Here is a 27,788-nt window from a genome sequence, read left to right as displayed (position 1 = left end):
ATGTCCTTTCTTCCAGGGGTGGAGTAATGTTAGTTCATGATATCAGGAAGAATGAAAGCTTCATCTTTGACTTTAGAGAGACAGCTCCAGCGGAGGTTGAGGAGCAGATGTTCACACACAGCTGGGAGGACAAGGTTTGTGCAGTCCCCTGCCTCTTGTTTGTGTTCCTTTATTCAAGGAGCAACAGAGTTCCATAGTACTTCAGTCTTGGGGTTTAAGGATAATGTTCTATGGCGCATCAGCCCTTTGTTAAAAGACAGTGTGCTATGGCATATTGGTTTTGGGTTAAAGGACAGTATCGCGTAACCATTGGGTCCTTAGGGGTTAGAGAACACTGTTCCAAAATGTATTATACTGTGGCTGCCACTCCTAAACTTCGGGTTTTTCATATTCTGGATTATCAGGCAGAAGTAGTTTGTCAGGTAATGAGGCAAACTTTTAAAGGAATTTAAAGCCTTCACTTTATTTCTTGTCATGGCAGTCATTATGAAATTCATACGAGTTCCAGTTTAGTGGGATTTTTAAAAAATTGAACGACTATTTTGTTTGAAATTTCCATCTTCAATTAGGACTGATATTACAATGTTCTTCATACAAAGAGCCATCAATACATTGAATCATAGAATGATTTAGCACAGAAGGAGGCCATTCAGCCCATCGTGCCTGTGCCGTCTCTTTGAAAGAGCTATCCAATTAGTCCCACTCCCCTGCCCTTTCCCTATAGCCCTGCAAATTTCCCCCTTCAAGTATTTATCCAATCCCCTTTTGAAAGTTGTTATTGAATCTGTTTCCACCATCCTTTCAGGCAGTGCATTCTAGAACATAACAACTCGCTGCGTTTAAAAAAAAAATTCTCCTCATCTCACCTCTGTATCTTTTGCCGATTACCTTAAATCTGTGTCCTCTCGTTACCGACTGTTCTGCCACTTGAAACGGTTTCTCTTTATTTACTCTATCAAAACCCTTCATGATTTTCATGATACACTCCAGGATAGCGTAGTGGAGATTGAAGTCCTCGAATTGTTTAAGATACAATTGGACTCTGCAGTGGGGCACTTTAAGGTTTTTCTGGATGGATGACCTGAGATTGGTCGAATGGCTTTCCTCATCTGTAATTATCTTGTGATCTTGCATGATCACAGAGTTATTGATTCCAAGATTTAATTTCTGAATTGTTGAGGTGCTTTAACCCAGCAGAATTATAAAATACAGTTCTCTATTATGGTCATTTCAATGTGTACGTTGCACCCAAGGATATCTTGTAAAGAAAGACAGACTTGTATTTCTATAGCGCCTTTCACGACCTCAGGGCATCCCAAAACGCTTTACAGCTAATTACGTACTTTTTTGCAGTGTAGCCACTGTTGTAATGTAGGAAACGTGGCAGCCAATTTGCACACAGCAAGGTTCCACAAACAGTTGATAATGACCAGATAATCTGTTTTTAGTGGTGTTGGTTGAGGGATAAATATTGGTCAGGGCACCGGGGAGAATTCCCCTGCTCTTCTTTGAAATAGAGCCATGGGATCTTTTACGTCCACCTGAGAGGGCAGACAGGGCCTTGGTTTTAACGTCTCATCCGAAAGACAGCACTGTCGACAGTGCAGCTCTCCCTCAGTATTGCACGAGAGTGTTAGCCTGGATTTTGTGCTTGAGTCCCTGGAGTGGGACTTGAACCCCGAACCTTCTGACTCTAAGACAAGAGTGCTACCCACTGAGCCACAGCTGACACTTGTATGACTCTTTCTATCTATAGTTAGAATAGAATCATAGAAGTTTACAACATGGAAACAGGCCCTTCGGCCCAACATGTCCATGTCGCCCAGTTTATACCACTAAGCTAGTCCCAATTGCCTGCAATTGGCCCATATCCCTCTATACCCATCTTACCCATGTAACTGTCCAAATGCTTTTTAAAAGACAAAATTGTACCCGCCTCTACTACTGCCTCTGGCAGCTCGTTCCAGACACTCACCACCCTTTGAGTGAAAAAAGTTGCTGCTGCAGCCCGCAATGCGATTTTCAACAATGCCTACTTGAGCTCTCCGATAGCTCAGTAGGTAAATGTAGCATAGTTGTGACACTGAGTCATAAAGAGCAGGAAGGCCTCATGTTTGAGACCTAGTCTATAATGAGTTAGCAGATCTCATCCAGGTAAGTGGTGGAGCCACTACATTGGCCTCAGCACCACTGAGGAAGGGAGAGAAAAATAAAATGAGTCAAGGCTTCTGCTACTGATCATTATCATTATGCAGTGCCCATTGATGGTATGTGCACATGTGTGTACATGTCTTTGTTGTGCTGTTTGTACATGCCGGATGAGGACCAAATTAGGCTCAACACTAATGCCCTTCACCCCATCCCATGCAGGTCAAGTAACCTGCTGTGATTCAGTGTCCAAGCTTGCTCATGAAGAATGGCCATTCCTTATTCAACTTTAGTGTGAAGGTGTCCTTAGAACAATATCCAAATGGCAAAGAGGGTAAAAATAATCTTTTAGATAATATCTTGCAAAAATAATCTCTTCTTTCTTTGTCACTTGTTTGCTATTCATTTCCTTTAGTTCTAAGGCCATGCACCGTTCCCCACCCCCATAAAGAGTTTAGGCAGGTGGCTTGCTACCAACCACCTGCCAATGGCACTTCTTTTAATTTTGTGATAATTTTCTACCCCCCACCCCCCCCCAACCCAAAGGCTTGTACTCAGTTCTAAGGATGCTGGGTGCCCTGCAGTATCTCATCCAAGTGGCTATTGCTCATGTGATCCTTGGTAGCGTCAGCGGGCTATTCAACATCACAACCAAGCCCAAATCCTACCCTCGCCCAGTGTTCACACACAAACCCGTTTCGAGCAGAAGTTACTGAACATTGATCAAGAGCAGGAATCCTGGCTGATGTTTCCCAGTGTGTTTTCCCTTTCTCCCTGTGCAATAGCACCTGGCTTCAGCACCATGTGGATGAATGGGCACAGACCCAACTCCTTGCACTCAAGTTTAGACTCTTCAGCAGTGGTTGAGGAATTCTCAGTTTAATGTCTGCTTCACTTATCAATATTTTTCTTCCTAATACTTCCCCATAAGTTTCTTTTCTATCTCCATAGCCACTCTCATTTACCTCTGATTATCAGGCTCCAGAATGATATTGATTGTTTCCATATCTGCGACTAGGTCTGGAGACAAGCAATCCGCTAACCCTTTTGAGTTGTGGATGATGCATGATATGGGAAGGCCTATAGAAGTGGAGGAAAAATAGCATGCAAGGAAATGTTAGATGCTTGAGTTCCCTCAAACAGGTTATTTCTACGTGAACTATATTCACTTAGGCCGCAGTCCATCGCCATAGTGTCACTATTTTCTTTTACCCAGCTATTGTTATTATTTTTAATGCCTTTACAGTAATACTGGAAAAAGCCTCCAAATGTACAGATATTCCCACAGTGCAGATTATCTTGTGTTACAGCATTTTGTACCAGTGCAAGCCTCTTGCAATGAGACAGCTCGTTACTTTTCCCTCTTCCTGTTGCAAGGTACACAGGTGTGGAAGTGACCCTCTATTCTTCAGAAACAGAGGAGTGACATTTATACAACAGATTTTACTGTATGTCCAAACACTTGGTGAATCACATAAGATGAGCAGTGCAGGGTTATTTGACAGCTACAGGCCTAAAGCACTGTCTTCCCATGTGGGAGACCTGAGTTTGAATTCCAGTCTTAATTGCCATTCACACCTGGGCTCCTCCCTTTATATAGGGCAAGATTTCCAATTTCTTGGCCAGGGTTGCCTGGAGAAACCATGGTAAAATTGACCACAGGGCCTCTTTTTTTCCTTTACGGCTGAAGCCTCATCTCTGGATGGAACAGCCAGAGAGAATTGTTGATAGCACCTATGGAGATGTCTGAGGATCATACTGCCCTGCCCTGCCCTCCATTTAAAGAGAACAATAATTTGGAGAGAAGTATTGAATAAAAGATTAGTGTTAACACATAGATAATGTCTTTTTTCCTTGTTTATGCAGCCTGGCCTTTTGGTGGCTGTCCCAGGTATGATGCAAGGATTGCACCAAGCCCATCAACTCTACGGCAGGTAAACAATACACGCGAAAATGTCTATTAATACATTATTAGCAGTGTTATCGATACAGATCTCTTCTTCATGCCCACATCAATTTGTGTTTGAAATTGTGTCAAAAATATTTGACTCCTCTTAATTAGTTTAAGATGTAGAACCCTGGTGGATTTGTTGTATTGTGGCAGTAATCTTATAGCATCGCAGAATCTATCTTCAGGATTCTGGAGGATTATTTTTTCTCCAAAAATAATTATATCGTTTCAAACTTCTGACGTCAAGGACCTGCCTTTTTCTCTTTAGAGGTGTTGACCTGAAATTCAAAACATCATTAGAAAATAAGCATTGTTAAACTGTAGTGATGCAGTACCCAGTTTCTAAGTATTCACTAGAAACTGCAACAGTTTGTTATCTATTGACACTTCACTTAAGCACAGTAAGGGTGATTAGAGTTCAAAAGAAGGGTAGTTAAGCAAGTTTTTGAAAGCATTTCATCAATAAAAAAATCAATTGTAACGTTAGTCAGTGTTGTGTAGATTAATGTAACCATTATTCTGTGTGTCAAAATCATCAGCGAGGGAATATATAAAAACAGAAAATTCTGGAATAAACAGCAGATTAGTTAGCATCTGCATCAAAGAGAAAAGATAGGTTATGATATTTGCATGTATATCCTGCATCAGAACACAGCTATGGAATAGGAATCCCTGTTGATCTTTTCTGGTAGTTTTATTTTTTTTTATTGGCTTTCTCTCTTCCCCCTCTTTGCTGTCTCTCTGTGGCATTCATCATTCCTGGTCTATTGGACATGGGCTAGAGACCTGCTCTCACACCTCTGCCAATGTATCACTGGAGATATGCAAGGGGATGAATGAGAGTAGTCCCAGGGGAAAGGAGAAGTAACTCCTCAACAGGATGAACCCAGCATTGAACAGACATGTGATTTAATCCCACTCTGAATTCAGTTGACATTAATTTATTAGATTTGTTAGTTTCAACTGATGCTAATTCAGATTTTTAGCAGAAAAGGGCAAACTTCATTAAAATTACTAGTTGGGGCCACATGGAACAATGATTACAATAGCTCCCCCTCATAGCTTGGTGTGTAGTATTGTCTGATGAGGTACTAGTCAGGTAGCCATAGGAGGATCCCAGATTTGATCCCTTTTCTGGTGCAGCAGTAGGAGTGCTACATTTGGCCTCAGTGTCTTGCATTAGAAAGGAAAACGGAACTTGCTGGATTTTTGGCCCCTGATTGCTATCCATTGACCCCTGCTGGAAAATGTGTGTGCATCAGCATCAGGTGAGGACAGAATCGGACGTAACTGTGATGGAATCCGTGAAGATCAGGGCAGTTGTTAGATCATGTGGATGCAATGGGGCTGCTAATATTGAAGATCAGATAACTCCCAACAGTATTGATGTTAGTTTGATGCTTAAAAAGGTCACATCAAAGTTTGACTGGTTGTGTCTGACTGAATCCAAAGTTCTTGGATTGCCTGAAAAACCACCCATTGGAGCTTTTTTTCAGTGAACTGGAAGCCAGTGTTTTAGATACAGCCCTCATCTTCGAAATGAGTGGTGGGACACCATTATAAGACAAGTGATAAATCTTTAAGAGGTATGGTATTGGAAAGAAAAAGGAATTAAAATTAGACGAGTGAATGTGCAGAAGAAGGAAGATGAAATGTTTAAAATATTTTAGTTCTTTATTTGATTCCTTCCGAATTTATTTTATCTCAGTTTTCCTTTCTGCCATCTCCTCTCCTGTAAGCTTTGACTCCTTTTACTGGGGTGGAGGTCCATGGGCGCTGACCCCTCTTGCCCAAGTGCCCATTATTCATATGTGAGCCGTGGCAGCAAATTTTGGCAAAAAATACCACGTTTTAACCCCAGCCAAGACTGCAGTAAAAGCACTAATGAAAGTTACAAAAATTATGGGGTAGAATTCTACTGAAATCCCGCCGTAACTTCGGTGGTAGATTGGCAGGAACCTCAGAGAAACAATGTAAACGGCCGTTTATACTGTTTCTCGAGGGTTTCTGCAGAAGTTATGGAGGGAGCTCCAGAGATCGACCATGGAAATTCTACCCCATGGTGAATACAGTTACAAGAATGATTGGCATAGGAGCTATTTTCGAGGTGATTCTTTGTAAGTCATGGACCTCAACTGGCACAAGCTATCAGATCTTTGTCATTGTTTGAATGAGTTGTATCCTCAATTATATATTCCTGACAAACTGAAATTATTGCTAAAATATTTTGGTGACGTTTTGCGTTCATCAAAATGAGGCATATCGGTGTTGGGTTTGGAACATTTTTACGATATGGCACCGGTATCCAATTGAGCATAAGAACAGGCAAAAATATGAAATAAGAAAGGACCATGAAGCTTCCCCAGGTCCAAATCTCCACCTGTTCTGCTCCAGTAACTTGTCTTGATGCCCTTCTTAGAAGGGCACTCCCAACTGCACAAAGTGTGACTTTCCTGTTTCACACACCATCAGTTTTTCTGATTGAGATTGCCATTTTGCCAAATTCAGGACATTTTTTGTGCTGTGGACTCATGCCCACGAGGAACTGAAAAGCAACTGCCCGAAATAATTTCACTTAAGACCTTTAGTATCGATGTGGAGATGCCGGTGATGGACTGGGGTTGACAATTGTAAACAATTTTACAACACCAAGTTATAGTCCAGCAATTTTATTTTAAATTCACAAGCTTTCGGAGGCTTCCTCCTTCGTCAGGTGAACAATGTGAAAATGAAATCCTCGAAATGAAATCGCATTTATAATTCACAGAACAATGCTTGGTGAGTACAGACAGTTTTTTCAACTGCCCGTTGCCAAGGCAATCAGTGTGCAGACAGACAGGTGTTACCTGCCAGGTCTCAGAATATACAAATCACCAAAAAAAACAACAAACAAAAAAAAACAGAGATAGAGAGGTAGAAACATAGAAAAGACAGCAACTGACCCGTTATATTAAAAACAGATAACATTTGTTCGCTGGTGGGGTAACGTGTAGCGTGACATGAACCCAAGATCCCGGTTGAGGCCGTCCTCATGGGTGCGGAACTTGGCTATCAATTTCTGCTCGACGATTTTGCGTTGTCGTGTGTCTCGAAGGCCGCCTTGGAGTACGCTTACCCGAAGGTCGGTGGATGAATGTCCATGACTGCTGAAGTGTTCCCCAACTGGGAGGGAACCCTCCTGTTTGGCGATTGTTGCGCCGTGTCCGTTCATCCGTTGTCGCAGGTGAACGGACACTGCTCTTGTGCAATTACTGAGTATTATAATTAAGAAAATGCTTGTATAATAAGTTTTATTTTCTATCTATAAATTGTCCGTGGTATTAACCATAGTCAGTTTATATAAGTTTTTCATATACACAAGATGGTGATAGAATAAGGAGATAGACTTCATAAAGATTGGATAGGCTGGGGTTGTTTTCTTTGGAACAGAGGAGGCAGAGGGGTGATTTAATTAAGGTGTACAAAATTATGGGGGGTGCCTTGATAGAGTGGACAGGAAGGACCTATTTCCCTTAGCAGAGAGGTCAATAACCAGGGGGCATAGATTTAAAATAATTGGTAGAAGCATTAGAGGGGAGCTGAGGGAAAAAAATTTCACCCAGAGGGTAGTGGGGGTCTGGAACTCACTGCCTGAAAAGGTAGTAGAGGCAGAAACCCTCATCACATTTAAAAAGTACTTGGATGTATACTTGAAGTGCTGTAACTTACAAGGCTACGAGCCAAGTGCTGGAAAGTGGGATTAGGCTGGGTAGCTCTGTTTCGACCGGCACAGACACTATGGGCCGAATGGCCTCCTGTGCTGTAAATTTTCTATATTTCTATAAATTTGCTTCACATAGTGACCAGAGCCTGCAACTATATTGTGACAGCTAACATATCAAAACTGAATGGGAAATGTTGACATAGCAATTTACAATGGGAAATGTTGACACCAAAGTGTGACGAAAAATTGTGACACCAGGAAATAATGTTTCTGGACAGGAAGTGCATGCCCTATGCAAGGTTGTCACTACACTTTCCTGTTTTTTTTTCTCTCCATTTTTCCAGGGTCTCCTGGTCTGAGTTAATGTCTGCAGCAGCGAAAGTTGCAAAAGAAGGTTTTAATGTTACTCAAGAACTTGGTAGGTGTAATACATTTTTTTTCTTAAAATATGAAATTCAATGCAGTATGTTGCTGCTGCAGGGAGCCTGAAATCCCACTCGTGTAGAGACAGGTTGGAAAGAGAACCTGATTGATAAAAAGGGATTGAGTGAATCTCAGCTTGCAGAGGAGCTTGGAGAGGTCAGGGTGATCTAGAAGATAAAGAGGGTGAGGGCGTTTCTGACAGGTTGGAGATATTGGAGTGGGCAGAGAATCTTGAATGTGTAAGTTAGACAAGGAACTATTGAAGATCTAGAGCTCCTGGGAGAGAGGGATGGCCTTGAAGATGTTAGGCAGGTAGCTGATTTTGGAGACACTGGAGTGAGAAGAAGGGGAATCCTAGATAACAGAGCAAGTCAGTAGGGGAACTCAGCGTAGGGTAGTCTCCGAGTCATGGATCTAGGGGGTAGGTGGGGTGGGGGATGGGGAGGAGAAATAGCCCATCTCAAAATTCACATTGTTTTTGTATTCTCCAACTTGCTGCTTTTGAGCGAGACTTGAAAAGTATGAGCGAGCATGTGGCGGGGAGAGAGCACGATTGAGGAAAGAAATATGGAAGAAATGCTCTAGACTGCTTAGAGTCAAATGTTCCTTTCTAGTTTAATATGTCAATCATGTGAGCCCCTCAATTTGTTCATAGTTCATTTCTAGGTATCCATTAAAAGGGTATGCTGTAACAAGATTTACAACATCAGTACAGAATTCTCAACAGTGAAATCTTTTTTTTTCCCTTTTAGAAATATTTTGAAGTAGATCAAACTCCTTTATTGATTTGATTTAACTGTATAACCTTGTCTGGCTTCCACTATTCCAGCCAAAGCGATCGATCAAGTTAAGGACAAAAATATGTCGGATATTTTCCTTGAAACCTTTCTGCCACATGGGCAACCGTTACAGTCAGGAGCTTTCATGAAACGTTTGGATCTGGCAGCCATTTTGAATGCAGTTGGCCTAGATGGCATTTCGGCATTTTACAGTGGAAATATCACAGAAGAGATGGCTTCTGAGGTAAAGAGTTAAGTCTATCAAAATAATCTTTTTAAGCTTACGGACCTCTCAGTTCTTGGTAGTAACAATTAAAATTTGAATTAATTTAATCTTTCCGACACTTAACTCCAGATAAGCACTTAACCATTTTGAGCATATTGCTGATGTAGGATTTCTATAGATTCGATTCCTATGGGTACAACCAACACCATAATGCACTCGCTGCTTCACCACTGATCTGCACTTTTGGGTCTACCTGTTGGGTAAATATTGTAACCAACAGGCCTCAGAGTGTTAGTTCTATATCCCAGCATTACATTTCTTGGTAAAGTAGTTATGATTTTTTTTTTCAGGATTCAACAACAGTAGATAGAATGGATATCCATGCCAGGAATTTGGAACTAGTGAAGCACTTAACACTGACTCTCTTGACCCTTCTTTCTCTTCAGGTTCGGAGTAAAGGCGGAGTACTCTCTGAAGAGGATTTTGCTAATTACAGTGTGATTGTCGAGAAGCCCGTTGAAGGATCATACCAAGGTGTGTGCTGATCTCTGTTAATAGGTTTGAGAGGTGGGCGGGACTAATTGAACCTGAACCTAGAGTTCAGAACTTCTTTTGTCTCTGAATCTGAGGCATGGTATCAGATTTCTTAAGGCACTGTAATATTAGCTTTGCTCGATTGTTGGCGCACTAATTTCTGAGTTAGAAGGTCGTTCCCATCACCCATCCAGATCTGAAAATAATCGCAACTAGAAGCAGTGGGGATCTGTTCTTTTTCTCTTTAGATCTAGCGGACCCACTGTGCTTTGCCAGAATTGTTAATTTCAAATTGATTCAATGGAATTTATTTTTTGCTGTTTTACAGGTCACTTTGTGCTCACTGCTCCACCCCCACACGTGGGACCTGCACTTGTTGCTGCCCTCAATATTTTGGAGGGATTTAACATAACAGCCCAAGCATCCAGGAACCTGACCTACCACTTACTCACTGAGGTAGGAGTTGCAGAGCTTGGTATAGGATTGCCACCCATCTGGTTTGGGACTGGACATACCAGTTTTTTAGCAGGTTGTATAGTAATTGTAGGGGATAAAGAGGATACACATTAACCAGTCGAAAATGAACAAGTTTACAACCGTGTTGTAATAATGCAGATGGGAATTTATACAAATGCACTAACTAGTGTGTTAAAAATGTGTTCAGAGGAAATTAAATTTAAAATAAGTCTTTTTTTTCTACTAACTTTTGTGTTTTATGATGAGAAGGCATTAATTACCAAAGTTTTTAATGAATTTTCATCAACCACCAAGAAAATAAAACTTGTGGACTCCAAGCCAGTTCCCACTAAGTATAAAAAATAGGAGCAGGAGTAGGCCATTCGGCCTTTTGAGCCTGCTCTGCCATTCAATATGATCATGGCTGATCCTCTATCTCGATACCATATTCCTGCTCTCTCCCCATACCCCTTGATGCCTTCTGTGTCTAGAAATCTATCCTTCTTAAATATATTCAGTGACTTGGCCTCCACAGCCTTCTGTGGTAGAGAATTCCACAGATTCACCACCATCTGAGTGAAGAAATTTCTCCTCATCTCAGTCCTAAATGCCCTATCCTGTATCCTGAGACTGTGACCCCTCGTTCTGGACTCCACCCCCCCCCCCCCCCCAGCCAGGGGAAACATTTTCCCTGTATCCAGTCTGTCTAGCCCTGTCAGAATTTTATACGTTTCAATGAGATCCCCTCTCATTCTTTCAAACTCCAGTGAATACAGACCTAGTCGACCCAATCTGTCCTCATACAACAGTCCTGCCATCCGAGGAATCCGTCTGGTGAACTTTTGCTGCACTTCCTCTTTGGCAAGTATATCTTTTCTTGGGTAAGGAGACCAAAACTGCACACAATACTCCAGGTGTTGTCCCACCAAGGCCCTGTATAACTGTAGTAAGACATCCTTGCTCCTGTACTCAAATCCTCTTGCAATGAAGGCCAACATACCATTTGCCTTCGTAACTGCTTGCTGCACCTGCATGTTTGCTTTCAGTGACTGGTGTACAAGGACACCCAGGTCCCTTTGTACATCAACATTTCCCAATCTATCACCATTTAAATAATACTCTGCCTTTCTGTTTTTCCTTCTGAAGTGGATAACTTCACATTTATCCACGTTATGCTGCATCTGCCATGTATTTGCCCACTCACTCAACTTGTCTAAATCGCCTTGAAGCCTCTTTGTACCCTCCTCACAATTCACAATCCCACCTAGTTTTGTGTCATCAGCAAACTTGGAAATACTACATTTGGCTCCCTCATCCAAATCATTGATATATATATTGTGAATAGCTGGGGCCCAAGCACTGATCCCTGCGGTACCCCACTTGTCACTGCCTGCCACCCCGAAAAAGACCCATTTATTCCTACTCTCTGTTTCTTGTCTGTTAACCAATTTTCAATTCATGCCAGTATATTACCCCCAATCCCATGTGCTTTAATTTTGCACACTAACCTCTTATTTGGGGCTTTATCAAAGGCCTTCTGAAAATCCAAATACACCACATCCACTGGTTCTCCCTTATCTATCCTACCAGTTACATCCTCAAAAAAACTTCAGTAGGTTTGTCAAACATGATTGCCTTTTCATAAATCCATGTTGACTTTGTCTAATCCCGTTGATATTTTCCAAGTGTCCTGTTATCACATCCTTTATAATAGACTCTAGCATTTTCCCTACTACTGATGTTTGGCTAACCAGTCTGTAGTTCCCTGTTTTCTCTCTCCCTCCTTTTTTAAATAGTGGGTTTACATTTGCCACCCTCCAATCTGCAGGAACTGTTCCATAATCTGTAGAAATTTGGAAAATAACAACCAATGCATCCACTATTTCCATGGCTACCTCTTTTAGTACTCTGGGATGCAGATTATTAAGCCCTGGGGATTTATCGGCTTTCAGTCCCATTAATTTCTCCAGCACTTTCTTTACTAATACTAATTTCCTTTAATTCCTCCTTCTCGCTAGACCCTTCATTCCCTAGCATTTCTGGGAAGTTATTTGTGTCCTCTTCTGTGAAGACAGAACCAAAGTATTTGTTTAATTGCTCTGCCATTTCCTTGTTCCCAGTTATAAATTCTCCCGTTTCTGACTGTAAGGGACCTACATTTGTCTTCACTAATCTTTTTCTTTTTACATACTTGTAGAAGCTTTTACAGTCTGCTTTTACGTTCCTTGCAAGTTTAGTCTCATTTTTTTCCCCCTCTTAATCAATCTCTTGGTTCGTTTTTGCTGAATTCTAAACTGCTCCCAATCCTCAGGCCTGATACTTTTTCTGGCAACTTTATATGACTCCTCTTTGGATCTAATACTATCCTTAATTTCTTTTGTTAGCCATGGTTGGGCCGCTTTTCCTTTTGTGTTTTTGCGCCAGAAAGGAATGTATAACTGTTGCAATTCATGCATTCGTTCCTTAAATGTTAGCCATTGCCTATCCACCGTCATGCCTTTTAATGAAGCTCCCCAATCTATCGTAGCCAACTCACTCCTCATACCTTCATAGTTTCCTTTGTTTAGATTTAGGACCCTAGTTTCAGATTGGACTACTTCACTTTCCATCTTAATGAAGAATTCTATCATGTTATGGTCACTCTTCCCTAAAGGACCCCGCACAACAAGATTATTAATTAACCCCTTCTCATTGCACAATACCCAATCTAGGATAGTCTATTCCCTAGTTGGCTCCTCAATGTACTGGACTAAAAAACCATCTTGTACACATTCCAGGGATTCATCCTCCACAGTATTATTGCTAATTTGGTTTGGCCAGTCTATATGTGGATTAAAGTCACCCATGATTACTTGTTACATGCATTTCTAATTCCCTGTTTGATGCCGTCCCCTACATTACCACTAATGTTAGGAGGCCTATAGACAATTCCCACCAGTGTTTTCTGCCCCTTGCTGCTTCTTAACTCCATCCAGACTGATTCTACATCTTGATTTTCTGAGCCAATAACCTTTGTCACTATTGCTCTGATTTCATCCTTTACGAACAACACCACCCCACCTCCTTTTCCTCTTTGCCTGTCCTTGCTAAATATCAAATAGCCTTGGTCACCCTGCAGCCATGTCTCCGTAATTGCAATTATATCGTATCTGTTTACATCTATTTGCGCTGTTAATTCGTCTACCTTATTACGAATGCTTCGTGCATTCAGATACAGTGCCTTTAGATTTGTCTTTTTAACATTTTTAGACATCTTAAAACTTTTTTGTACTATGGCCTTATTTGTCTTATCATTTTTTTCTTACCTGGACCCTATTTGTTAGTGCACCCCTTTGTATGCTCTGTTCCTTCCTGACACAATCTGGTTATCCTTACCCCAATCACTTTCCTGCACTGCTTCCGTGTCTTTTCTCTATAGCTTTCTAGATTTCTTTCCACCGGGACCCTCTCTCTTTCCCCCCACCCCCACCTCCCGGCCCACTATTTAGTTTAAAGCCCTATCTACCTCCCTAGTTATTTGATTCACTGGAACCCTGGTCCTAGCATGGTTCAGGTGTAGTCCATTCCAACGGAACAGCATGAACTCACAGAGCAAACTCCTCTTAATTGGCAATGGGGTAGATTTTCTACCCGGCAGGTTACCTCCGTTTCAGGTGCATGGGGGCTGGGAATTGTGCTGCTCCCTTCTCCACTTGCACATTTGCCCGCTCCCTTCTCCACTTGCACATTGTAACACTTCCCTGGGGGCTGTCATGCAGTTGCATAGTAATCTTGCACAAATGGTGCATTCTTGTGCAATTCAGCTTCATGATACTAATTCATTCATCCCACTCGTATAACATGGGCATTAAAGGCCAAACATGTTGAGCCCTTTCAGGAAATGCTTTCTTAAAGGGGAACTGTTTGAATTGTGATTTGCTGCAAATTTGTAACATGGATATAACCTTCGGTGCTACTCTATCTAAGAGTTTTTTGGAGGCCAAAGAAGAGGATGAATGAAAGGCCACCAGGGAGATTCTGCCCATATCTGCCATTATGTGTAAAATGGGTTGCCGATGGGCTATTGCTTGTTTTGCCCTCCCGCCCAAGACAGATTTCACCCCCTATGAGTTTTTATGAATGGGAAACTCTTTGTGATGTCAAGTGTCTATTAAGGTAGATTTGCAATGAACAGCCCGGGCTTAAAACCGGCATTGTGGATTAGGTGCCTGTTATATAAAAAAAACGCCCAATTTTCATTTCCAATGATTTTGGGTGGTTTCTGTACTGAGTGGCCAATCCGCAACGCCAGTTTTACACGCAGATGGTAAGTTGAAAATACTGTCACGTGCTGGTAAGAACATTGTATATGTTCTTACCAGCACGTGACAGAATATTGTCCAGTAGTGTCACGGGGCAGAAAGGGAATGGGTTATTTTCTTATTTGAGGATTGTTCAGTTGTTCACGTTCAGCCTTACAGCCCAAGGATGTAATAATGTGAAATATTTATGCTTTAGGAGAAGACAAGTTGCCCCTATTATGGAAAGTCCCATTGGTTTTAAGACTTCATTTTCCATTAATGTCTTCATACTCAAGTGATTCATTGTTGACCTAGCTACCTGGGAGGTAATTTTAACCTAACTCGCTGGGCGGGAAACCCGCATGATCAGGTGCAACGCAGGTTTTACACCCCGCCCAATATTGCTCTACTTTAACTTCAATGGAGAGTAAAATCGGGCGGAGTGTAAAATCAGCGTTGGACCTGATGGTCAGTTTCCTGATGGGCAGATTAGGTTAAAATTTCCCCACTGGAATCAGAGTCTGAAGGTAGGCTTTCTCCCAGTATATGTTCAAATATTAATTCTGGGCAGTCCAAGCCCACTGCTGATGAGTCCTACCATCATGGCAATGAACTCAGTGTAGCTATCCTCCACGGCTACTTCGGGTCCCATTCTGCTCCTTTCCCTGCAGTTGACTGGCCTGCTGTCCGTTTCAAGCGTTTTCTATTTTTGTTTCGGATTTGGAGTTTTTCCTTTTTTTGTTAATGCTATGGCCAGTCCTTTATCATTCATTGGAAATATATCACCGTTCCTTTATCGTCGCTGGGTCAAAATCCTACCTAACAGCACTGTGGGACTTCACCACATGGACTGCAGCAGTTCAAGAAAGGCGGCTCACCACCACCTTCTCGAGCAATTAAGGATGAGCATTAAATGCTGGCCTTGCCAGCGACATCCACATCCCATGAAAACATTTTTTTAAAAATCTTGCCCCAGATCATTCTATGTATATCCACCTGTGACAAAAACATTTGACTGAAAACAAATCTGACAGCCTTCATATTGTTTTAAGACCACTGTACATCCCCTTGATGCCTGCTTAATATGTCTCTTATCAATTCTAGTCTCCTACTTCTCCTACAGTGGCCGGAGGTTTTCGCTGATGATTTGAAGCAGGAGCCTTGTGGGAATATGGTCAGAAGACCCCCTCATGCTGCTTCTGGAGGAAAAGGATGCATTAATGGGTACCTCTCACTCCCTTCAGGCCTTAAACAGCCACCTTTTAAGGCCTTGGCCCAGCCCAAGGCATTAAAGAATATTCATCTCTGATCTTTGTGGCTCTTCCACCCACTTTAAGTGGCTTCCTCCTTTTCATGTAGTGCAGTACAGGATCCCGATGGGAGTCACCCTGCATACTTAATGTCCCCCGACTTGGGAAACTAGGCCTGGTCATGGCTGGTCCAGGCCCTTCTGGGGAGCATTCAGGAAAATCCAACCCAATATCTGAGTCCTTTACTGGGCACTGAGTGGGAGAAAACAAATTTGGGGGAGGGGCTGAATGATCTGTTGAAGAGAAGAATATTTAGAAGCCATTTGAAAGTAGGAAAGTGGCAAGGCAGAGAGATTTGAAGAAAGAGTTCCAGAAGCTAAGTGTTGTACATCTGAGGTAATGGCCAGTAATGGTGAAGGGGGGGGAGGAGAGCTGTAGACTTGTGATATGGGCTTGCATCCTCCTGCTCCACGACACATCCTGTTGATGATCAGTTGTGCTCCACCATCACAAAACGAGGGTGTGCTTTGTATTCCCCGTAAACACTACTTTCTCTTCAATTTTTTTTTTCTGCTCCTTCTTCTTCAGTCACTGAAAATGGCTTTAGCCCTGGCAAGCAACCTTGGAGACCCCTTCTTTGATTCCACCACAACTCAGGCTACCGAGCAGATGCTCAGGTGAGAGATCTCATTTTTACTTTTTAAAAAAAAATTCCATCCAAATATTTTAAGGCTTACAGCCACAATTTTGTGCAAAATCTTTTATCAATCTCAAGCTGTGCTTTGGTGATGAGGAACTTGGCAACCTGGATGAAGAGTCCATTTTCAGGACACTGTGCAATTGTAAAGTTAAAAGTGATTAATGTAACGGCATAACATGTTGACACTGATCACATGATGGCACAGTATATTAATGAGCCCTGCAAAAGAGTGACCACTTTCAATGAGCTTTCAGAAATGTGACTTTGGGGTTGAGCTTCCACGGGAAGGGTTCTCCCGATTGCCTGCCGTAACTTTGGTGGAAGAACCGCGGAAACCCCAAGGTGACGGAGTAAAAGGTGTGCTGTTTCTCTGGGGTTTCCGCCAATTTTCCTGCGGGCGGTCGGGAAAACCTCTGCGGAAATTCAATCCCTTTTAATTCAACTTCGTGTCCACCCTGATGACTTATTTCGTGGCATTCTTTCATCCGTCCAGCAAATCAGAAGCCAATTCTCTGCGTCAGCTCATCAACGACAGTGTGGCGTTCCCTCCTGGCCACTACCTGCCCTTCTACTCCCTGGAGACTGGTCCTTCTGCGAGCCAAGTACATGTCATAGGACCCGATGACTTCATTGTTTCTGTTGTGAGGTAAAAAAAAAAGAGGCGGATTATTTATTTAAGACAAACACTCCCAGACCTTTGGGGGGATCAGATCTGGATTGTGCTGATCCTTTTTAAGCAAATAATGTCGTAGCACCAGGCTACATGAATGTGAGTTCCTCTCTAGTGTCGGGCTACTGGAAAAGTGATTGCTTTTTGTGTCCGTATTATTGATCATGGTACAATAATGCTTGCATTTATAGCACGCTTTTTAACATCAAAACTTCTCTAAGCACTGTAAACAACGAATGTTCTTTTGGAGCGCAATGACTGTATGGTATTGGTTTTAATTTTGGGTGGACAATATACATTTGCTGGAGAAAATTTGAGACCTGGACTATTTTAATTCCCGGGCCTCATTAACTTCTCTGTCATCTTATTGTTGTTTCTGAGAGCGTGCTTTGCATAAAATGGCTGTCACTTTTGCATACATGGCAATAGTTACTGCGCTTCAAAGTTATTAATTGTATGTGAAGCACTTTAAGACGTGTGAGAGATGTGATTCCAGTCACGTCTTCCATTCTTTTGCACCATTAAGCTAAAAGTAAATGCTAATTCATAGAATGATAACAGCACAGAAGGAGATCATTTGTGCCGGCTCTTTGTAAGAGCAATCCAGTTAGTCCCATTTCCCTGCTCTCTCCTCCTGGCCCTGCATATTTTTTCTTTTCAAGTATTTATCCAATTCCTTTTTGTAAACTGTGACTGAATCTGCTTCCACCGCCCTTTCAGGCAGTGCATTCCAGATCGTAACCACTCGCTGTGTAAAAAAAAGTTTTTCCTTGTGTCGCCTTTGGCCAATCACCTTTAAATCTGTGTCCTCTGATTCTCGACCCTTCCGCCTATGGGAACAGTTTCTCTTTATTTACTTTATCTAAACCCTTCATAATTTTGAACACTTCTATCAAATCTCCTCTTAACAGTCTCTGCTCTAAAGTGAACAACCCCAGCTTCTCCAGTCTATCCATGTAACTAAAGTCCCTCATCCCTGGGACCATTCCAGTAAATCTTTTCTGCACCCTCTCTAAGGCCTTCACATTCTTCCTGAAGTGCGGTGCCCAGAATTAGACACAATACTCCAGCTGTGGCCGAACAAGTGTTTTATAAAGGTTCAACATAACTTCCTTGCTTTTGTACTCTATGCCTCTAATTATAAAGCCCAGGATCCCGTATGCTTTTTTAACCGCTTTCTCAACCTGTACTGCCGCCTTCAAAGATTTGTGCACATATACCCACAGGTGTCTCTGTTCCTGCACCCCCTTAGAATTGTACCATTTAATTTATATTCCTTCTCCTCATTTTTCCTGCCAAAATTTATCACTTCGCACTTCTCTGCATTAAATTTCATCGGCCATGTGTCCGCCCATTCCACCAGCCTGTCTATGTCCTCTTGAAGTCTATTACTATCCTCCTCACTGTTTACTACACTTCCAAGTTTAGTGTCATCTGAAAATTTTGAAATTGTGCTCTGTACACCTAAGTCCAAGTCATTAATTTATAAGAAAAGAAGCAGTGGTCCTAGTTCCGACCCCTGGGGAACACCACTGTGTACCTTCCTCCAATCCGAAAAACAACCATTCAAAGAGCAAAGAGAAGGATGTATCAGGAGGATTCTGTAATGTGTAGAGAGAGCTGGAACGACACCTGACCTGCAGGATCCAGAGTATTAATATTAAACACAGTTTTGTTTATCTATTGTGCAGCTCCCTGAACCGTCCCTTTGGCAGTGGGATCATGACGGCCTCTGGGGTTCTTCTGAACAGCCAGATGTTGGACTTCTCCTGGTCAAACAAAACACAGGACAATTCCACAGTGAACCTTGTAAGGAAATATTTTATCACTTAAAATGACTTCCCATCTTCATGCTAGCAAAATCTCTGTGAAATATATTGGCCTAGAAATTTGTTGACGCCGCACTCGTTTTGCAAGCGTAAAATGGGCACCTTAGCGTCCAATATAACGGGCGGTGTGCACATTCCGCGTTGGAAGTGCGCCGCTCGCCATATCGGTAAATGCTGAAGTGTAGGTGTCCATATCCCGCGGCTGGAACAGGCGCAAGTCCCCTTTGCATATGCAAATAGGGAGCCTAATGCCTGTTTCGGGATTCCTTCCCAAAATTGGGCTACCCTGAATGCAGCTGGCACCAGGTCTACATGTGGCCGAACTGGGCGTACTTAAAGGGACGGCTGGAGGACGCCACCAAAAAGGTAAGTTCCTTTTTAAAACATGTGGGGGGGCTATTCACCGTCCCGATCGCCTCCTCCCCCACTCCCAACCATACCTGGGGGGCCGTGGCAGTGGCTCCAAAATTTATATCCGCCGGTCGAAATGAAACCCGAGGCCCAATATCAAGTGTGCCTTGAGCCTACCCGTTCCGGTGCCATTTCGTGCCAGCTGGCCGGCGTTGTGCAATTTCACCCCATTAAATCCTTCAAAATGTTTTTGAAGTCTCGTAATCGGAATCCTTTTTTTTAAAAAACAAAATCAATTTTTTTTTTATGATTGAAATTCGTATCCCTTTTATTTTATTATATTCACTTCCATTGATTTGGAAGTAGTTTTCATTTAAACAATGTAGGTTGAAGGCCTTGCTGAGTGTGCTAGTTTATGGAAGTTTAATAAAGGATAAAAGATGGGGATGATCGAATGCTGTGCCCAATCTGATGGTTTCTGATCTGCTGGGATCATGGAAATATCTGGCCAAAGACAACCAGTCAAAGATGAATAATGTAGGATTGGTCTATTAGTGTAGTAGTTATGGTACTAGACTAGTAAACCCAGAAGATTGAGAGTTTAAATCCCACCATGGCAAAAATCTGGTAAGTTGAATTCTAGCATAAAAAAAACAAATGTAAATTTAAATTGTAAAGCCGCTTAGTTGCACCCTTGCTTCAAAGCACATCATTGTAGAAACACCCTCACCACAAGAACTGCAGCAGTTCAAGGCAGCGGCTCACCACCACCTTCTCAGGGCAACTAGGGATGGGCAATAAATGTAGCTTTACCAGCATCACCCACATCCTGAGAAGAATTTTTTTTTTAAATGTAAGTTAATATGGATAATCTGGAGTTTGCCTGATCCATCGTTGAGGGGAGAAGGAACTTTCCAGAACCTTTCCTCCGAAAAGTAAATGGATTGAGTAGAATCTGTGAAGGAACAGACTGTAAATGGCCTTTACTCATTCCGTGCTTTTATGTCTTTATCTTTTGTTTTAGAGAAATAGTATTCAAGCTGGCAAAAGGCCCATGTCCTTTTTGTTACCGACCATTGTACGTCCGTTACGAGGTATGTGTGGGACGTACCTCTCCCTGGGAGCATCCAGTGGAACCAAAGCTCTGAGTAGCCTGACACAGGTTAGTGAGGATTATTTGTTATTTGGCTTGTATTCCCTTGAGTATAGAAGATTGAGGGGTGATCTGATCGGGGTGTTTAAAATGTTAACAGGATTCGGTAGAGTAGATACAGAGAAATTATTTCCTTTGATGGTGGACAATCAAGAACGAGGGGGCATAATCTTAAAATTAGAGCCAGGCCATTTAGGAGGGAAATCGGGAAGTACTTTTTCACACAAAGAGTAGTAAAAAATCTGGAATTCTCCCCCACTCCCAAAAGGCTATGGATGCTGGGGGACAATTGAAGCTTTCAAGAATGAGAGCAATAGATTTTTGTTAAGTAAGGGTATCCAGGGATATGGAGCTAAGGCGGGTAAATGGAGTTGAGGTACAGATCAGCCATGATCTAGTCAAATGGCAGACAGGCTTGAGAGGCTGACTGGTCTACTCCTGTTCCTATGTTTCAGTATTCAAATGCACTCTGTAAATCTCAGCCTGCAATTCACAGCTTTATTGAAAAGGAGATGGGGTAACAAAGAATAATTATGTAATCAGCCAGTAAGCTAAGGGCAATAAAGGGAGAGGTGGGAATAAAACAGTAACAGCACAATCAGTTGGATATGACCTCATTCACAGTCTCACCATTTTGTTTGATTTTTGTGTCTGAGCAGGTCCTGTTGAACATATTCTCCTTTCACAAGCATCTGAATGAAAGCCTTGCTCTTGGCCGACTCTACCCCCAGCTTCAGCCAAACATTTTACTGGTTGATAGTAAGTACATGAAACCATTTTTTTTTAAATAGAGAAAGAAAGAAAGTACTTGCATTTATATAGCACCTTTCATGATCTCAGGATGTCCCGAAGCACTTTATAGCCGATGAAGTACTTTTGAAGTGTGGTCACTGCTGTGAAGTAGAAAATGTGGCAGCCAATTTGCGCACAGCAAGGTCCCACAAACTGCAATGTGATAATGACCGCTAATCTGTTTGGTTTTTTTATTGATGTTAGTTGAGGGATAAATATTGCCTAAGACACCGGGGACAAATCCCCTGCTCTTCTTCAAAATAGTGCCATAGGATCTTTTACTTCCACTTGAGAACGCAGGCGAGACCTCAGTTTAATGCCTCATCTGAAAGTCGGCACCTCCAACAGTGCAGCACTCCCTCAGTACTGCACTGGAGTGCCAGCCTAGATTTTGTGCTCAGGTCTCTGGAGTGGGACTTGAACTCACAACCATCAGTTGCACAGGTGAGAGTGCTACCAACTGAGCCATGGCTGTGATATCTGATAACATTGTGTCAAGTTCCCACAAATACAGTTTTTTTTTGTTTTACATTTCTTGAATTTGCAAAAAAGAACACTTATTTTAGACGGCAGCAGTAAGGGGAGGGTAAAGGTCAGCCGGGGTTCCCACTTCTGATCGTCATCCAGCAATATCTGTTTATAGTGCATGCGCTGTTGGACATTTGTGTTGACAGCCTGATCCTGTATTCACTAATGTACAAACTGAAGAATGGACAATTGAATGAGATATTAAAGAGCATTTGGGGGGCCCATGGAATTGTACCACACCTGAGTCATCATCTTCAGGAGCAGAAACGAACTGAAGGGGAAAAAATATATATTATTACCACCCCACCTTCAGGTGCCCTGCCCTCCCCAACAGCATTTCCCAGCTGAGAGGCTGTAGTTCTGCTTGGCACTCTCTTCTCCTTTTCCTCCTTTCCAATAATGCAATTAAGGTTAGAAACTCCAGTGAATGGGAAATTGTGGGTGCACAAAGTTGCTATGCTCACTAGCCCTCTCCCCATCCCCACCCTGCATCCGCAAAGAAATAAATTATAGAAAACAATTAATACGGAAACGTTGGAGTTAGAGTTGCACTTCGAAATCTCTCCATTTCTGACTTTACTCCCTTATTTTCTCCCATCCTCTCTTAAAATGGAAAGGAATTGGCTGTTGCTGGAGTACTAATTCACCGGCACTGGCAGCCCTCTGGTGCCAGACCTAGGTGGCCATTCTTTAGTAGTGGACCTAGACCATACGTCTTGGGCAATTCGACTGTGAGGGGCATTCACAGCCCAGCCTGATCTGTGCCTCACCCATGTCCACCATAAGAGAGACCATTAGAGACAGGAGCAGGAGTAGGCCATTCGGCCCATCGAGCCTGCTCTGCCATTCAGTGAGATGGTGGCTGATCTGATTTTTACCTCAACTCCACTTTCCCATCTTTTCCCCATATCCTTTGACTCCCTTGCTGATCAAAAATTTGTCCAACTCAGCCTTGAATGTATTAAATGAATCAGCCTTCACAGCTTTTTGGGGTAAAGAATTCCAAAGATTCACGACCCTCTGGGAGAAGAAATTCCTCCTCATTTCCGTCTTAAACGGGCGACCTCTTAACCTGAGACTGTGCCCCCTAGTTTTAGATTCCCCCATGAGGGGTAACATCCTCAGCATCTACTCTATCGAATCCCCTCAGAATCTTGTATGATTCAAAAAGATCTCTGATTCTTCTAAACACCAATGAGTATAGACCCAACCTGTTCAATCTTTCCTCATAAGACAACTCTTCGATATCCAGAATCAACCTAGTGAACCTTCTCTGAACTGCCTCCAATGCAAGTATGTCCTTCCTTAAATAAGGGCACCAGAACTGTACGCAGATGTGGTCTCACTAGCACCCTGTACAGTTGTAACCAGTGTGCAGTTTCCAGCAAGTGGCCACCAAATAGTGATCATGAGCAGGGATTCTGGCTGATGTTTCCTGGTCTTAATGACTTAGTTCCATAGTGGGCATTGCATTGAACCACTGAGCCAAGAGGGGAGTCTATCAACTGATGACTTTGCAGATCCTCTGAGTTTTGAAATCAGGAGGCCTAGATCTGTTTGGTAGATTTTGCAAGTAATAAAAACGTCTCGTTATTTTCCAGACGAATTCCCAGAGGAAGATGTGGAATTCCTTGTGGAGAGAAGTCACACGGTGGTGAGAGAGGAGGTTCTTTCCTCTGTCCATGTGGCCAAGAGGATAAATGACTTCATCACCGGCGCCAAGGATCCCAGAAGCAGCGACGCAGCCGCGGCTGTCATTTCATAGCCAGAAGTTCCAGCGAGTGACCTTTACTTTTTCTTTTTTATTGGTCCACCGTGAAGTCACACAAAAAAGGGAGACGAAGGTTAAACGGAGAAAGCAACAATCAACTTGGAGCACGGTGTGAGAGAAGCAGACTGCTGGGATGAGTTACGCAGGGCCCCTCCTTCCCCCAGTCTGATTATCATTGTTTATAACTGAAGGTGGCCTGACTTGCGCTGCTTGTCAATGTTTTCGTGACTGGAATCTTAGAGCAAATAAATGCGCACTGTGAGTCATCTTGTCTTGGAACCAAAGCATGCTGCAGATATACTCGATGATCCTCCTCCTTCTCTCTTCCCCCTCCTCTCCTCCTTCCCCCTCCCCCTCATCTCATTTCTATAGTCAAAGGATTCCAAAGATTCCCAGAGTCATAAAACTTCATACCATCGGTGTGATGTGAAGCCATCAACATTTTTGACATGCCCACTTCCGAGATGCCAATGCTTGCTTTGCATTAGCCCATCTCCCTATCTTATCTGCATTTAGGGATCAAAGAAACCCAATTTTCAACAACAATTAAAAGTGACCAGAAGTCTGGTAGCCCTCTCCCTGTCCTTGGTTATCCCTAAGTATGTGTGGGGCTACTTATTTTGAGATTGTATGTGCCCAGTTGGCAACTTGAAAACTAACCTTGAAATTATCTTCCCCCACCCCCTCGCCACAAAAAAGAATTAGTTAAACATTCCATTTTTTAAACAAGAAAAGGAGGAGGGGCAGAAAGGCAGCTTTTTTTTCCACAGTGATGGTGTGTCACTGTGGACTGATGCACTCATTTACAAAGTTAACTTAGAGATGTGAGTGCTGCTAAAACCGAATTGCATCATGGGACCTACACTCTGCCATTATAATACTTTCAAAAGAATTTTTTATTGTCACCTCCCAAGTAGTTCAACTTTGCTGAATGTTTTATAAGGTTTCCTTTAAGATAGTTTGTACTAATTAATTTTAAAGGAACATTGCAGTGTTTTTAATTTATTTTTGATTTTACTTTATTTATTTAAAACCATACACTGTTGAAATATACCTATCTACATTTTTCCAGAAGGTACTGTATTTAAACAAAAAAGCACACCTAATTTTAAACTCAAATTTCTTGTACTTTGTTCCGTTCAACCTCACATGCTGGCCCTAGTAGGGCTAATATGTGCTGCTCTATTTGAAATTATCATTAATTATGCTTCAAAACTCTATAACTTACTGTCCAGTGGTGAAATTGCAATATGAGTAATTCTGTTGTCAATGATGCCAAATACTTTTACGTTGGCCTGTATTTATTTATTTATTTGTTTTTAAACATTTTATTTCAGTACATTTTATTTGTAGAATGCTTTTCAAACATGGTGAACTTCTAAACCTGGATATTGTGAAAGTAGACTCTTGTCTATTCAGTGTTCTCCCAACAGAAACCATTGCAATTTCTTCCAAGTGACCAAAATATGTGGTTAATCACACTACGTGAACTGAATTTCAAACCGCTACAACTATATATCTGTATTTAGTGCCAGTTGTTAACATTGTTCAGGCTTGTTCAGACTGTTCCAAAGTGAACAATTGCTGCTGCAAAGTATTTTTCCATAAACTCATAACTAAGACCAACATCTGGCTCATCACACTTCATTTTTGCTGTTTATGGTGGTTGTTTTAAGATCATATTCACAAGGGCACATCAGTGAAAGTCATTTTATTTTATTGTTACCTATCATTGACTTTTTTCATTGTTTTGACACTTTTATGAATCGAGAAAACTTTGTAGCCTACAGAGCTGACACTGCAATTTTACAAATATTTGTTTCCCAATTTCCTGCTTGTTCCTTTTTTGTTTGCTTTTGTTCCCCCTGTTTTTTTTCCCCCATTTTCTCCAGAAGACGGTGAGTACTAGAAGGCTATTCAACCTTGGGGGAAATCACAGCCAAAGCCAATTCTGTCCTCATCCAATGCCCATACGTGTGCACTTTCCAGCAGAGTGCACAGTGGTCCACAGTTGCACTCCTGGGGTAAGAAGAGTTGCTCATGCCAATTATAGCACCCACTATTGCCTCCAAGTTCAATATCAAGGACTGAACCTGGGATCTTTGTGATTGGTATCGTGCTATACCACAATGGATGGTGCATTTACCTACATAGAATTACACAGAATGTACAGCACGGAAACAGGCCATTCAGCCCAATAGGTCTATGCCGGTGTTTATGCTCCACACGAGTTTCCCCCCCACCCCTCGTCATCTAACCCTATCAGCATAACTTTCTATTCCTTTCTCCCTCATGTATTTATCTAGCTTCCCATTGAATGCATCTATGCTATCTTAAATGCATCTATGCTATCTTAAATGCATCCAAGCTATTGTGAGGCATGAGTGGTGCTTTTCTTGTACTTTTTATTATTAATTTGTTTCAATGTGATTCATACCTGCTGATGATGATCCTCTAGCTAAAGGGCAGAAACTAGGGATGTTTTTTAAAAAATAAATATTTAAATAAAATATCAGTGACATCACTGTAGAGTGTCAGTTTTGTTTTCTTGAGAAGGCACCACCCATCGCCTCCCAGTAGCTTATCTTAGAACAGCCTTAACGCATAGAACAATAGAGATTTACAGCACAGAAGGAAGCCATTCAGCTTTTTGTGTCTCTGCTGGCTATTTGCTAGAACAATCCAAAACTAATCCCATTGCGATACTCTTCCCTAAAGCCCTATATTTTCTTTTGCTTCAAATATTTATCCAATTCTCCCTTTAAAAGATGTAATGGTCTCTGCCTTGACCATTCCATGCTCCAACAACCTTCTGCATCGAGAAATTTATCTTAAACTCTCTCCTCACTCAGTGATGATTTAAATTGATGATCCCTTGTCACTGACTCCTCAGCTGGAGGAAATAGTCATTCCCCATTCACTCTATTAAAACCCTTCATAATTTTAAAACATCATCTGTGTTAAAGGTCGGAAAAGCTGCACTGCAAAGCAAAATTTGCTGAATGCCCATATGGCACTGGATGTGATTAACTGTCACTCCACTCAAGTCTCAATCAACTATCCCTGTGCACTTTGAGTTCTATGTTGATTGCCTAACTATTGGGATGACCTGTAATGGCTGGTCAAAGTCAAGTAGCTTGCCAGAATCAGAGACTTGATGTGGGTGGAAAAGATTCAGAACTTCAGTTTATTCTTTGCCTCTATTTGCTCCAGTGGATACAAGGAGTCCCACTGGCATTGGATGCTGTTGAAGACATGGCAGGAAGATAAGAACATAAGAAATAGGAGCAGGAGTAGGTAATACAGCCCCTCGAGCCTGCTCCACCGTTCAATAAGATCATGGCTGATTTTTGACCTCAACTCCACTTTCCCTCCCAATCCCCATATCTCTTGATTCCCTTAGAGTCCAAAAGTCTATTAATCTCAGCCTTGAATATACTCAACTCCAAGATGAGGTTGAGGTCAATGATAAAGGCTGAATTTGATGGGCCAAATAGCCTTTCGTGATTCTTAAAATTTTACATAAAAAGTAAAACACCAATATGCCCTGTCTCTGTTGCTGGAAGATATATAGAGAGAAACAATCTTGAGAATAGATAGGGATGCAGAGAACAGAAGGAAAAACAGTAAATATTTGGGGGAAAAATGTGCAAAATTAAATTTCAAAATAGGAACTAAAGAGTCTTGTAGATTTTTTAACTAGTTTCTCAGCTTATACACATCACCTCCACAGATGTGTTATTTATTTTCAACACCAAGGAAAATTGCCACTGACGAGTCAGATCCAAGGTATAGAGTTAGTTAAATAAAGGTAACATAGGCCAGATACTGCTGTTGCCTCTAATACAAAGAGAATGATCAGACCGAGTGAAAGACCACAGTGGGTCCATCTTACCATTTTATCAGGAAGGAACTGCTATTCCAGCAAAGTTGCTCACAGACTGATCACTGGAAGGCATGTTTTATTTGACCTTTGGTAGTTGCACTTGGCTTGGACCTTTTGTGCTGTACGAACTTGAAACGGTTGATGATAGGTGAAGAAAAAAAAGTAACACACATGTACAGGGTGTAAAAAGGACGGATACTTTGGGTAGGATGGTAACAATTATTTACGAGCTGTCATTGAGAAAATGTTATATGATTATGTGTTACTGTTTAATGACGTGACTGAGTCAAGTGTCCTCGGGTTTAAGTCAATGCTAAGAATTCTATAAATAGAATGTTATTTATTTATCGAATTGCAA

At 41.9% G+C, this 27,788-nt stretch overlaps 1 protein-coding gene across 2 annotated transcripts in view; it reads left to right on the top strand.

The window, feature by feature from the left end:
- LOC137335151 (glutathione hydrolase 7) overlaps positions 1-25,170 on the top strand; it is a 38,250-nt gene extending 13,080 nt beyond the window's left edge. For both annotated transcript variants that reach the window (XM_068000295.1, XM_068000294.1), the window contains 12 exons: positions 17-134; positions 4,015-4,082; positions 8,147-8,220; positions 9,055-9,248; positions 9,677-9,764; positions 10,093-10,220; positions 16,339-16,427; positions 16,944-17,096; positions 18,812-18,929; positions 20,325-20,462; positions 21,113-21,212; positions 23,375-25,170. In XM_068000295.1, coding sequence (XP_067856396.1) covers positions 17-134; positions 4,015-4,082; positions 8,147-8,220; positions 9,055-9,248; positions 9,677-9,764; positions 10,093-10,220; positions 16,339-16,427; positions 16,944-17,096; positions 18,812-18,929; positions 20,325-20,462; positions 21,113-21,212; positions 23,375-23,538 — 1,432 coding nt within the window. In that variant the 3' untranslated portion in view covers positions 23,539-25,170. The remainder of the gene's footprint in view (positions 1-16; positions 135-4,014; positions 4,083-8,146; positions 8,221-9,054; positions 9,249-9,676; positions 9,765-10,092; positions 10,221-16,338; positions 16,428-16,943; positions 17,097-18,811; positions 18,930-20,324; positions 20,463-21,112; positions 21,213-23,374) is intronic.
- The last annotated feature ends 2,618 nt before the right edge of the window (positions 25,171-27,788 follow it).

This window comes from Heptranchias perlo, chromosome 19, assembly GCF_035084215.1.
Source record: "Heptranchias perlo isolate sHepPer1 chromosome 19, sHepPer1.hap1, whole genome shotgun sequence".
Lineage (NCBI taxonomy): Eukaryota > Metazoa > Chordata > Chondrichthyes > Hexanchiformes > Hexanchidae > Heptranchias > Heptranchias perlo.
This window is presented reverse-complemented; position numbering and strand designations above follow the sequence as displayed.